This window comes from Aphelocoma coerulescens, chromosome 18, assembly GCF_041296385.1.
Source record: "Aphelocoma coerulescens isolate FSJ_1873_10779 chromosome 18, UR_Acoe_1.0, whole genome shotgun sequence".
Taxonomy (NCBI): Eukaryota; Metazoa; Chordata; class Aves; order Passeriformes; family Corvidae; genus Aphelocoma; species Aphelocoma coerulescens.
Genome location: NC_091031.1, coordinates 7,457,952 through 7,470,896, shown reverse-complemented (window position 1 = coordinate 7,470,896; position 12,945 = coordinate 7,457,952). Strand labels below are relative to the sequence as shown.

Sequence of the window (12,945 nt, the reverse complement as noted above, 5' to 3'; positions counted from 1 at the left end):
TCTGAGTCACGCTGCCCTCCCCGGGAACAGGGCAGCGGCTGCATCCAAGCACAGAAGGCGTGGGAGCAGGGTTACCAGGGTTACACAGCCACAGGGCTGTATGACCTTGAGCAGGCATTCACCAGCTGCTGCTGCTGCTGCTGGGGTCCCAGTAGCCTCCACAGTCTCCCTCTGCGTAACTTAACATTTCTAGGGGAATTAAGAACCACACCAAGGAGCTTGCATCGTTGGAAAAGTGGGTTTTTTTATTGCTTAGCTTTCTCCGTATCTCCAAAAGGAATTTAAAAAATACCAAATAAAACACATCGAAACCAGTTGCTATTACAGTTCTGAAAAGTTTGATACCAAACACAGCCATGCTTAGCTCACTTCCGCCCACTGAGCAGACCTTCCGGCACCTGGGACTTCTGGCATAGAGGCTAAAGCAAATTTGGTACCTGGATATCCTGGTGGAGAGCAATGGTATCCTCAGTTCAGAGCACAACAGCCTCAGGATTGGAAGGTTCATTAGGAATTTGTAGCTTGTTTCTTTACTCAGGGATCTCTCACTTGCAAGAGAAATAACAAGGATCCACAGCCAGGAAAGAGGATGTTGGGCTGAAAAAGAGGTGCTGCAGTTCAGCCCTGGCGAGACTATCAGATGCAGCAAGCTGATAGTGGTGGTCAAGTTTTAGCATGGCTTAACACTGTGTGGCCAAAATGCATTTCAGCACAGCTGCTGCAGGAGGCCTTCTGCAATGCTCTGGGGCGTTCTGACCTCTGGCTGATGAAATTGTGTTCAAGGCACAGTTTCCTGCTCTCAAGTGGAAAGTGGAAACTTTCCTCCAGGTGACTGAGTTTATGGCCATGCCTTTTACAGACCAGAATCTGATCTGATGGTTGTTGGCACAGCTGAATGACAGAGGCTCAAGACACCAGCACTGATCAGCTTATTCTGTCCCTGACTGACCTCAGTGACACTCCAACCATTCCATTGGTGTAGCACAGTGGTTCTTTACATGTGACAAAAGGATCACCAGCAAACTGTTTTCTAATGGTCCACAGTCAGCAAAAGATGACACAGGAAAGGCAGGCTGGTGGTCCATGAGGTGAGAAAGCTGGAGAGCCAGTGGCTTCAAGAACAAAGCAGTGTGTACTCCAGCCCAGAAATGCCCAGCTAAGCTGAACACACTTGTTTGCTGTATTACGCCTGAGCCATCTGGGTGGGTGAAGTCTGTAACAGCCAATAAAGTGGCTAACTTCCCAAGGCTCCAGTTATCACAGGCTCTGTTTTGTGTAATATTTCATTAATCAGGAAAACAAGTCTGAGTAAAGCTCTTCCCTTCATCCCAATACCATTTCTGCAAGTGACAGCAACTTCAGTGATTAACATCAGTGGGCAGCTTGAACTCCTTCAGTGAATAGAAGGTGATTTCTCCATGATCCACCAGTGCAAAGACCAGAGGGACGTCCCCACTCAGATACGTCACCTGCTTCAAAGCCCGCAGGGATGGGATCTGCTCATCAAAGCTACAAAGAGAAAAAAAATCCTGTTTGTTCTCCAAGCAGGAGGAACACAGGGCCAAAGCTGTCCTGGCCAGCCATCACAACAGCTCCCTTTGGCCTGACGAGCTGGTAGTGATCCTCCCCACCCATTTCAGTCCAAGCAGGAGGCTGCCAGCCCTGAGAGTGAGTACCCAGCATGCTGGGAACTGGGAGCTGTTGAATCCTTTGCCAAAAACAAGGATAAGTGCACACTGCTCCATGCTGTGCCCATTAGATGCGGCTCACAGGGATACTGGCAAATGGCCAATCCACTGCAATCTTAATACCTTTGTGCTGGGAAGATCTTTAGGTTGCTGGGATCAACATCTGACCTGATTTTCCCTCCTTTTGATTCTGCAGAGTCTGTTTGTTCATCAATGAAAATATTAATGCAACAAGGATCATCCTACTGGCTCATGACATACCTTGATAAAACTGCATTACCACCTTCCTTGCTCTGTCTACTACAGCTGCAGAGAGCAGAGGGACAGTTTTAGTAAAGCAAAATGAGAAAAGGCAGAAACTGAACTTTGTACCTAGCTATGGAGTTTAAGTATCAGGTTCTGGATCCTGCAAGAAAGGGGACACCTACCCTCTGTTCCTAGTGCTCTTAAAAGTTACACTTGACAAGGATCAAAATACTGAACCCATGGCTCAGAGCCTGTAGCAAGCTCTGGGGACGTTCATCTCTGCAGAAATCACAGTGATCGGCACTGACTTGAGGATTCAGCTCCCTCAGCACTGGGTTCTACCTGAATTTCACAAGCATTGCATAAAAGCTGTGGCTTCTTTCTCCTGACTCCCATAATATTCAGACGTGAGCAGCAACCAGATGACCAAATAGTGTGGGTTGAATGCAAGGGCGGGGGGGGGGGGGGAAGGAGAGGAATTGTCAGCCATAGCCTCCAACAAAGGAGGAGGAACTGAAAGGGGAAAAAAAAAAAAATCCTGGGCAGGACCACCCTCAAGGGAGACACTCTGATGATCTGTAAAGCTCACAAGACCCTGGGTCATTTACAGATCATTAGGACTTTCGTTTCCACAACAACAACTGCAATGGGTGCAAGACTCACGGGTACCTCCGAACACACATCCTGACATGGGGCTTCCCAGGGTTTGTCTTCTTAAACTTGGACACAGCATCTGCTTGATATACGTTGAAGTCTATCTTCATGGCCTCTGGGTCCTCCTGCAGCCTGCAGGGGAACACACCCACACACTATAGGATCGAAACACTGCAGGGTATGGATACAGCAGAGAAAAGAGGGAGCAAAAACTCCTGAGGCCTGACTAATTTGGGTCCCTTGATAGGCTTCACTCCTCAAAGGACTGACCCTGCAACTGTTTTAATTACTTTCCAGAGCTTTCCCGTAGTCAGACCAGAGCAAGATCCTGGCTCACATCTACCCCACAGCCTTGCAAGAAGCAGCACTAACAAAGACAGGAGAAAAGCACTGCAGGGACTGCACACAAGCACCACAGACTCTGAGGCAGGAGCAGAAGCAAAAGTCCCAAAGCCAAGGTTTTATAACCACTGTAGCAGGGATGGCAGCACATTCCAGGGACGAGGCATAGGTGAAACCCAATCAAACCTCTGGAAGAGATACCTGGCTGGGGTGCAGAGAGGGAAGGGCAGGGTAAGAGAGCAACTCTGCTGTTTTAACTGGCCTGGAAAGCCCTGGCTCTGTTGCTGCAGGAACCGGTACTGCATGGAAATGCACCCCCTCACTAGAAATGCAAGGGGGTCATGGGGCAGAGCACTGTATTCTCTCGGCACCCTGGATGTGAGACAGCTCCCAAACTGCTGCTGGGAGCACCTCACAGACCTCACAAGCAGGGACAGCCACAAGACACTCCCGTTCTCCAACAGCTCCAAGCTGACTGGCTGGATACTAACCGGGAGGCTCCATCCAGGATGTGGGAGGGCTGCAGCACACTGATCTGCTGGAGGAGCGCAGCTGGAGGGAGAAGGAACGGGAAAGGATCAGACCAGCAATTTCCCTCCCAGGGCACTCCAAGCACTCCGCACCACCCACAAGCCTTCCTCCTCCAACAATGGCTGGCAGCTCCACAGTCACCACTGGCTACTTCAAAGACCTCAACTTCCTTGTCTCCTCCCAGCACACAGCCCAGACACTGCAGTTGCTTTGCATCTTGCCGGCCCTGACTCCACATGTCTAACAGCCCAGCAGGAAGGACTGCAATACAGCAGGACATGGGGAATGGATTAGAAGACCTCCCAAGGCCCTGTTTATCCTGGCACTTGAGTGGGCTATAGAAAGATTCTCCTACTCAAAGTACTGTCCCCAAAACTGATGTTCAGTTTCTCCATGTGATCCCGTTTGCTGCTGCATACCAGGGACTCTTTCACAGGGCTGGGAGGGAGAGAACAGTCCCAGTTCCCAGAGCCACTACCTGGCGAGGTCACTTCTTCTGGCCGCAGCAGTGGTGTGACAGCTTGGTCCCACAGGTGTGACGGTCGTTTCCAAACCCTCTGCTGTCTCCTCTGCTCCAAGAGGGCTTTGTACTCCTGCCAGTTGGAGCAGCGCCTCACCTCCTGGTCGGTGTTGACACTGCTCTTGTACCTGCTCTCCCTCTCCCATTGCTTCCTCTCCTTCCGTGACAGCTTCTCCTGCTTCTGGTTGATCCGTGTGCACCAGGAAGCTGCATCCACCTCCCTGCCCGGCACGTTCTCTGGCAGAAGCCTGTTGTCAGGGGAGGGCAGATGTGTGCATGGCTGGTCTGGGGCCACGTTGGGAAAGGTGATGGTGGTAAAATCCCAGCGGGGTGCATGGGTGCCAGTGCTGCTCTCCTTGTGGTCTCCAACCTGCCTGCTGGAGAAGCTCAGAGAGTGCTTTTGTCCTGTATCAAGGGGAACTGGCATTGACTCCCCTTCTGCACTGCCAGCATCTGATTCCTTTGGTTGCACTGACAAAGGCTTTTCATCCATGGGAATGGAGTCTTCACAGTCATCTCCATCTTTGTGGGAGGTCCCTTCAGCTTCTGGAAGGTCCTCAGATACTTTACATTTCTTCTCATGCGACCTAAAGACAAAGGAACAGTAAAAAATTCAGGGAGAGCTTGTGGTAGAAGTTTCTTTAAATCCTGCCTGCTCCCTGCTAACAGGAAGAATGCAGTCTGCCAAGCCTGAAGGAAGGACAGCAAAGGTGGCAGGAACCCCCAGACAGGTCTGCAAACCCTTGACAACAACCTCCTGGTTTGTGAGACAAATAAGAAAAAAAGCAGGCCAAAACTAAGCAGTGAATGCCAAATGCAGAATAAACTTCTGAGAAGTCCTGCACAAAGTTTGACTTCAATGCCCAAGAGAATCCCAGCCTTGATTCGTATAGACAATGTTCCCAACCTGCCATGCCAGGTCCACACCCCAGACACTGACCCAAACACCTCCATGCAAACATGATGGACTTCAGCCAAAGCAGCACAGGCCAGGCAGAAACCTGGCTGCCAGCACCTCTTACTGGTGTGAGATTCAGACCCTGATTGCAGAGAAGACAGGGCAGTTCTTAGACCAGCAGTTTAATCTCACAGATCCTACAATTCCACAATTCCTCGGGCACTGATTTACTGTTAACAGGGACTCCCCAGCCTCATCCTCCCGTTTCTGAAAGGCTGACGCCACCTCCTGGGAACCGTCAGAATTATGAGCAAAATTACTCATTGTCAGTTTGTGGTGATGTTTTGGACATGTGCAAACTCCAGGACGCAACTCTGCTCTCTGCTGTTGAGTCTTGGCAGGTAAGTTGGACTGAGGAGGTGGGTAAGTGAGACATGTGCACTGAGGTAGCTGTGCTCCTGCTAAAAAAGAGTAGGAGAAGGCACCTGACTTGTTTCTTTTACACTGACCTCTCTACCCTTCTCCTGTGGCATCTCAGCACCACAGCTGGGAGACTTGAGGGCAATTTGCCCCTCTTAACCCTGGCATGAAGCACACACACGACAAAAGGGAACACTGCAAAGCGTTCAGGAAAAGCACTGCACTGCTTGGGGACAGCCAAGAGCAACTGTGCCAGACAAGGTCACTCCCAGCAGGAGGGCCTGGGGACACTGCAGCAAAGCAGCTGTTCCTGAGCCAGCGTGGCTGGAAGAGGGTGGGAGAAGACTTTGGGCCACATCCTTACCGGGGGCTGGAACTCCTCCTCCTCTTGCAGTGGTGTTTCCCAGAGCTCTTGCAGTGACTTTCCAGGTTCAGCTGCCTCTCGTAGGGAGACGGGACAGTGCTGGAAGGAGAGACCAACACAGAGGCTGAGAGCAGGGCGAGGTAGTGGAACTGCCTTCTGCTCAGTCCCCAGGATACAGCAACCAAAGGCACAGAAAATGCCCAGGTGGGACCAGTATGGCCCTCAGTTCATGCCCCATTTCATGTTCCCAATCACCTCCTCAGGAGGGAGGAGCAAGGAAGGGTAGAGTGCCACTTTTAGCCTTTAACCTCCCAAGAGGTAGAATGCAGGGCCAAAGTCCTCTTCTCTGCCACTCCCTGGGGCCAGGCAGTGGGTACAGAGAGTCTCAGGGTCTTCAGGAAGGATAAAGCAGCACGGGAAGGAAAAGTTGGTTACCTGGGGTTGAATCTCAGTACAATATAACCCAGTTGCTTCAAGTGGCTGAACACCTTAGAGGAAAGGAAAGCAATAAGGTTAAATGACAGCCCTAAACACAAACTATTTACTTCAGTTCCATTATGACTGAGTGAAAACAGTGGGGCAGTGGCAGAAGAGAAAATGCCAGGGTTAGGACCCAAAGCAAAGGTGGGGAAACAGGAATTGAACATCTGGAAGGTGGAAACAGCTGAGGATGACTTCCCTCCCAGATCATCCTACCCTGCTTCCAGCCACTGGAAGAGCTTGTGTGGCAGAGGCTGGGCTTTCTGCCTTCATCCTCCTGCAACAGCTGGAGGTCCCAACACACCTGGTAATGTGACAGGCTCATTGCCTCCTGGCACAGCAGGGTCTCGTAGGCTTCCTGGACTGACAGGGGCAGATCCCTGTAAAAGAGCTGGACAGAGCCCTGCAGGGCAGAAGCTTGGTGTGAGAGTTACAGGAACAAATCTATGCAAGCTCACACCAGTCCTTTCCTACTGGTCCTGACAGCTGGTCCCAGCACCCTCCTTGACATGATATTCATCTCTCCCCATGTGCCACCTGGATTACTTTCAGTCCCTCTCCCATACCCAGTTCCCCCATACCCTGGTTTTATCAGCCAGGTAAGAAGTTCCCACCCACAGCTCTCAGTTCCTGCTCCAGCTCCTGCATCTGTTTGGAGGATGCAGCTGGGAGCAAAATGCTCAACTGATAAAATAATCACTGCTTTGAGAGATAATTTAACTTTGATGATCTGAGTGATTCAGAACACAGCACAACAACAAAAGCACTTACAACCAGCATAACTGAGAACTGGAGCAGAAGAATCAACAGCAGCTTCAGGAGGCATCAATTGGTGCCTCCTCAGAAGCATTTACTTTCTTTACAGACCCAGAGATCCCATAGGTAACTTCCCGAGGGAATAGCAAATAACCTCCAGGAGACTGTTTTAAGCTACACCTCTTTTTCCTCCTTTTTGGTTTTTTTTAGATGGTGTTTACTCATAAAGAAAACAAAACCCTAGGAACCACACCTTTCCCATGAGATAGGCTGAAGGCATCTCACTGGGCTTTTCTGCTTTTGGGGGGATTTTGTACTCAGCATCTGACTAAACTATTTTATTGCCATCAATTTGTTTACAAACTATTTGTCAGAATGCCAGGGGTAAAAAAGCCCTACCTTTGCTGTCAGGATTTAAAGGATGGCATCAGACACTCACAATCTGTTTGTTTTGCTAAGGGATAAAAGTTCCCTTTAGATCAATGCACCAATTGTACTGATAACAGGCTTTGGTGGAGAGACAAAAAAAGACCCTCTCTACAGCAAAGAAATCCAGCTGAGCCCTAAAGCAGCATTTCTGCAAGCAGAGAAGCACTGAACACAACATGGTCTCACTACTCTGTCTACCAAACTTAAGTTTCATTCCGCCATATGTACTGGGAAGAAATCCTAAGCAGCAACCCCAAAGATCTCTGCTTAAGATGAATGAACCAGCCACAGATCCAACTAAGACACACTGTCAGTGACACAGAGGCTGCTTGAGAGTACAAGGTAAGAACCCACACCTGGTGACAAACAGCTCCATCAGCAACACACTAAAAGAGACAATCCCTTGAGAACCAGGTGTTTATCAGTTGCTACAGCTCCTCCAATCATTCAGTGAGGACCCAGTGCCTCGGCCCTACTTACACACTCCAGCAGGTACAGAGCTTCCTCGGGCAGCAGACACTGTTTGCCTCGTTCCGAGAACCCCATGGTGTGCCAGAACTTCCCCTGGAACAGGAGCACAAATCCCTGATGGGCTCTGGCTGTTCCCTGCTGACAGCCAGGCTCCCTCCCATTGCAAGAAGCAAATTAAAGAATCTGTGAGGCAGCAGGAGATGATGGCACTGAGCACACTCTGTAGCACTCACCGCAGGGGACTTCAGCTCCACGATGCCCTGTTCTGGCTTCCACTCAGCTTTCACCAGATTCCCCCTGAGAAGGTTAAAGATTAGTTTTTTACCACTTGTGATTTCTACAATCAACTCCTGGTGTAGCAACACAGCAAGCTCAGGAAGGTGTCAAAAGGCAGGAAATTTCCAGGTGGCATTTTTACAAGGCGTTAGAAGGACATCATCCCCTGGATCTAGCAGCACCAGTGTATCATCACCAACCAGTTAAAAGTGTCTTTGGTCAGCACCACAGAGGCATGTCCCTAGGCTACAGCAGCCTGCTGGAGGTGCATGGCCTAAGCCAGGCTATGTGGATATTGAGGAACTAACACAGGTCGTCCAGAGAAGCTGTGGCTGCCATATTTCTGGAAGTGTTCATGGCCAGGCTGGATGGGGGTCTGAGCAATCTGGTCTAGTGGAAGGTGTCCTTACCCACGGCAGGGGTTCCAATGGGGTAATGATCTCTAAGGTCCCTTCTGACCCAAACCATTCTGTGATTCTGTATCATATTCAGCTGCTGCCAAGACATTCTCAAATCACCATACCCCACCCACAGGGACTCACAGGGAAAAATTAATAGCTGCAGGCCAAGAAGAGAAAGTATGTGCTGAGAGGCAGGTGTGAATGTCTCCCAAGTGATAAGCTCCAAAGTCTGGCAGCATTGTTGAAACCACAAAAACTGATAAGCCAGGGACACTGGCCCCTGGTCAAATCTGCACAAGGCCCCACAGGAGCATCAGCAAGACACTCTGTAACTTGGATTATGCCCAAGAAGGCAGTGGCTGCTACCTGCAAAGGCTACAGGATTATACACACCCCTGTGAAAACCAAGAGCCCTGTGAGGGACTTTCTGAACCCACAGGTGTGCCAGCATGTCCCTGTGCTCCTGCAGGGACAGCCAGGCTGTGTCGCACTGCTGCTGCTCCAACCCGGGCACTGACCGCAGGTGAACTGCGGGGGTCTTACTGTGCTGACCAACACCTCCTGCTACCAACAGCCCGATCCTGCCGTAACCCCCGAGCTGTGCTCTGCCCGCCGGCATCCCCCCTTCCAGGGGAAAGCCATTCCCAGCGCCGCTCCCGGGACAGACTTACGGCCGCTCCGGGCGCTCCTCGGACAGCAGCCGCCACTGCTCCTCGCAGCAGCGCCGCAGCCTCTCGGCCTGCCGGGCCGAGCCGTCGGGGAGGAAATCCTTCTGCCCGCGGGGCCTCCGCGCGGCCTGCCGACCCTCCGGCTGCTCCGCCGTGCTGCGGGGCGACAGCGGGGCGCTGAGGGACGGGAGAGCGGCCGACAGCCCCAGCACCGGGACTCCGGGCCGCGGGCAGAGCCGGGGCACCCCGGACTGCAGTGCCCACTCGGCCTCCCCGTACCGCGGCTCCCCCGGTGCCTCCCCGGTCCTCCCGTACTCCGGTGGCCACACCGGATCCCCGTACCGGTGCTTCCCCAGGCCTCGTACCGCGGGTCGCCCGCCCCGGTATCTCCCCGGCCCCTCATCGGAGGTTCCCCACGGTGCCTCCTTTTCCCCGGTACCACGGTTCCCCCCAGTGTCGTCCCCCCCCCCCCCCGGTCCCCCATAGCGCAGGCTCCCTCGGTGCCTCCGGTTGCCCGCGGTACCTCCTCAGCCCCCTCACCGCGGGTCCCCCCGGTGCCTCCCCGCTCTCCCCCTGCCCGCCCCACCTGAGGCGGCGGGACCCGCCGGGCTCCATGGGCACGTGCCGGACGAGCGTCCTTCCGCCGCCGGGCAAGAGCGCCGCCAAGAGGGGCGGGCGCCTCCAACGCGCCCCCTGGCGGCTCGGAGGACTACGAGCGGCGGGGACCGGGGACCAGGGACGGGACTGGGAAGGGAGCCAGGGACGGGACCGGGAAGGGGACCAGGGACGGGACACCCAGGGTGGGGCACTGGGGAGGGACGGGGCCGTGCACCGGGTTTTGCCCCGGGATCTGACCCAGACCCGCCGTGCTGAGCTGCCCGCCGCTCCCGCGCCCCCTCCGCAGCCGGGATGAGGAGAAGGGAGGGTGAAACGAATGGTGGGTTGGAATAAAGGGCAGGGAGCTCAGGCAGTGATAAATGATACGGGTAAAACAGGCTGGATTTAAGTTAAAAAAATAATAATAATAAAAAAGTTTATTTGTTGCTAATTAATATTAGTTCCAGGCTTGGATATCTGCTCTGTCCGGGGCTTCTGGGGAGCAATGCAGCCCCTGGACCACCTCTCCCTCTCCTCTTTCCCGCAGCCATGCTGCTCACAGGACCATCTATCACGTTTTTCCCCCTCTCCTCACTGCATTTTGCCCTTCCTTAAATATATTTCCCCAAAGGAAAAGACACTCTTAAGTAATAAATTCTTAATAATTATAAATAATTCTTAAATTCTCATCTATTCTTAAAATCTTATAAATTCAATAAATTCCTCAGCACATTCCCCCAGCATCACTGATGGGCTCAGTTATTTCATGGCCATGGGGCTGTTGGAACCGTGTGGAACCAGCCAGAAGCATCTGGATGTGGCTGTGTCCTGCCCACTGGGGCAGGAGGATTGTCCCTTCAGTGGTGTCACTATTTCTCCTGTCTCAGGCTCCAGCAGTGGCCAGTGCCATCGGCTGCCTGGAGTGTGGAGCAATCCGGTGGGGCTGGAAAACACAAAATCCCCCTGCACCACAGCCTCACACCTCTGCCAACATGGCTGGACTGGCTGCTTCAGGAGGCACGGACAGATCTGATGAGGAAACGCACCAGAAGTTCAAGTTTCACCTCAATCCCATCTCCTGTTGCTGTGGGATATCTCACAGGAGGCACTGAGCCTCAAGCAGGAAAAACACAGCTTTTCCCCCCACCAGAGGCCCTGGTTCCAACTGTGGTTTCCCAATAAAAGCCCTTTGACAAGATGCCAACATAGGGAGATGAATGCAAAAACCATTCCCTTCCATTTTCCACTGAAATGATTCAATTTGCACTTCCCGCCTCATTATTTCCTCCTCCTGAACTGAGCCTTCACCTTGTGAGGGGGTCAAGTGATTTTGGCCAGCAGTGCCTCTCCATGGCATGTGGGGGGACAAGGACCCGTGGATGGGGTGAGGGGCAGGAGGCTGTGCAGGGGCAGTACTTTTGCACCCTGATTTCCAAAAAATACATGTATCTCGGAGACTGCTTGATTATCACATAATCCCCGGACTCCTCATCCTGTGGCTTTCAACTTTCGGCCTGTCACCCCTTTGTTTAACTCAGTCTTCCCTTAAAATAGCTGTGTTTAAATTGCTCAGGGAAAAGCTCTGATCTAGAATTTGCTTTTGTCACCCACTGTGATTACAAGACCCAGAAATGTCAAGACTAATCTCAATTCATGTTTCTTTTCAATACTGGGATTTTAGCTATCATGGGGTGGGGGGGACATCCTGTTCCTCTCAGAGGCACCAGCAGAGCCTTGTTGGGATGGGACTCGTGTTCTCCCCAGCTGAATCCTCTTATCAGCCCTAATTCCAAGTGTCATCAGCTGGGTGTGGGTGGTCCTGGGGACTGCACTGCCTATTCTCCACTTAGAAATGGAGGGTGAGGTGGGGCTGGTTTTTCTCTTTAGATATTCTGGGTTTGAGTTAGGATTTTTAATGTTAAGTTTCTGTATAGCTGCTTTGAAACCATAACTGTGCTGTTCGTGGTGGGGGTTTTTTTTATGGGTTTCTTTCATTAAATTTGGGATCTTTTTCCCTTTCTTCAGGGTGGGACCTGAATGTATTTTGAGTGGAGATTGACTGTCCTGGGTTCTCTTTGTGGACAGGGTCGTGAAAAGAAAAAAAATAATGGTCGCTGAGCAGTGGTGAAACCTGGCATTGTGAGTGAATGGTCTGCTCAGGGGGTCCTGGGAGCTGAAACAGTGATGGATTGGGGGACTGTGAGCCTGGAGGCTGCCAGGGAGGAAGAGTGGGTGTGTGGCACCAGGGAGAAGAGCAGATCCAGCCCTTGCTGGATGAATGGCAGGTGAAGCCATGGAGGAAGCTGATGGTGGAGGCTGAAGCTGCTCCTTGCTTCGCTGTGGGACATTGTCCTCATCCCAAATGAGAAAGGGCTTGATTTGACTGGAGAGACATCACACTGAATGAACCAGAGCAGTGCATGTGGGCTCTTGGAGCAGGTGAGCATGGTGGGTTTGCCCACCTTTCCCTGGTGGTTTGTTTTTTTTTCTGATTGGGGAAAAACATTGATGAAGTGTAAAAAGACTGCTAGGATGAAAAATGGGGGCTGGCTGCCTCTTCTGAACAGGGCAGCCTGCTCCTAGTTCTCCCTCCTGCTTCTGACCCTGCTCCAGCAGGGAGCAGAGTTAGAGCTGTGGTGTGTGGGGATGGGTTTGAGTCCTTCCAGTCCTTTTCTGTTGTGTTCAAGTTGCGTTTGTGCAGTCCCTGTATTCACAAGTTCCTTGTGGTTAACTCCTGGATGAACTTGGTGTAAATAAGACTCAGTGTTTTTTTAAAAAACAGGAGAAGGTTTGGCCTTGGGATTGTTTTTCTAGTTTCCTGTAGCACAGCCAGGTGGGAATTGTATGCTCTGTGCTGGAGCAGAGCAGCTCTGCCAGGTACAGCTACCTGCTTTAATCCCTGTGTTAACAACTCCTGCAGTTCCTGGCACGGTGTTTGGAAATATTTTAGTAATTCTGCAGAAACAAGCTGTGCCTCAGACTTTACAAATGGTAACCACTTGGAAAACAGTGTCTGAGATGGATAAAATGGCCCATCCTCTTGCCTTCACTGCAACCCATGGGGTATGTTCTGATACCAGGGGGATTTGTGTGTAGATGCTTTGTGTGATTTGGGACAGAAAAAGATGTTACAAATGTTCAAGACCAAATTGGATGGGGCTTTGAGCAGTCTGGTCTAGTGGAAGGTGTTCCTGCTCAAGGCAG

General features: G+C 51.7%; 1 protein-coding gene across 2 annotated transcripts; it reads right to left on the bottom strand.

The window, feature by feature from the left end:
- Positions 1-509: 509 nt before the first annotated feature.
- TSEN54 (tRNA splicing endonuclease subunit 54) lies at positions 510-9,800 on the bottom strand. Of its 2 annotated transcripts, XM_069032234.1 has the most exons (12): positions 9,731-9,800; positions 9,148-9,300; positions 8,033-8,096; positions 7,809-7,892; positions 6,448-6,546; positions 6,099-6,151; positions 5,664-5,762; positions 3,940-4,568; positions 3,422-3,482; positions 2,604-2,720; positions 1,950-1,994; positions 510-1,509 (listed from the first exon to the last, which is right to left on the bottom strand). In XM_069032234.1, exons 1-12 carry the CDS (start codon positions 9,757-9,759, stop codon positions 1,359-1,361), a joined length of 1,584 nt encoding a protein of 527 aa, XP_068888335.1. In that variant the 5' UTR covers positions 9,760-9,800; the 3' UTR covers positions 510-1,358. The 2 variants fall into 2 exon arrangements, with proteins under 2 accessions (XP_068888335.1, XP_068888336.1); XM_069032235.1 differs by lacking the exon at positions 1,950-1,994.
- Between the last annotated feature and the right edge of the window lie 3,145 nt (positions 9,801-12,945).

Bases quoted from the DNA above. Each gene is read 5' to 3' on its own strand.
- TSEN54 (XM_069032234.1), bottom strand. From the start codon at position 9,759: ATGGAGCCCGGCGGGTCCCGCCGCCTCAG. The intron at 8,097-9,147 runs GTAAGTCTGTCC...TAACCTTCTCAG, and splicing joins GAGGAGCGCCCGGAGCGGCC to GGGGAATCTGGTGAAAGCTG. The intron at 2,721-3,421 runs GTTAGTATCCAG...GTTCCCCTGCAG, and splicing joins ATCCTGGATGGAGCCTCCCG to GCTGCAGGAGGACCCAGAGG.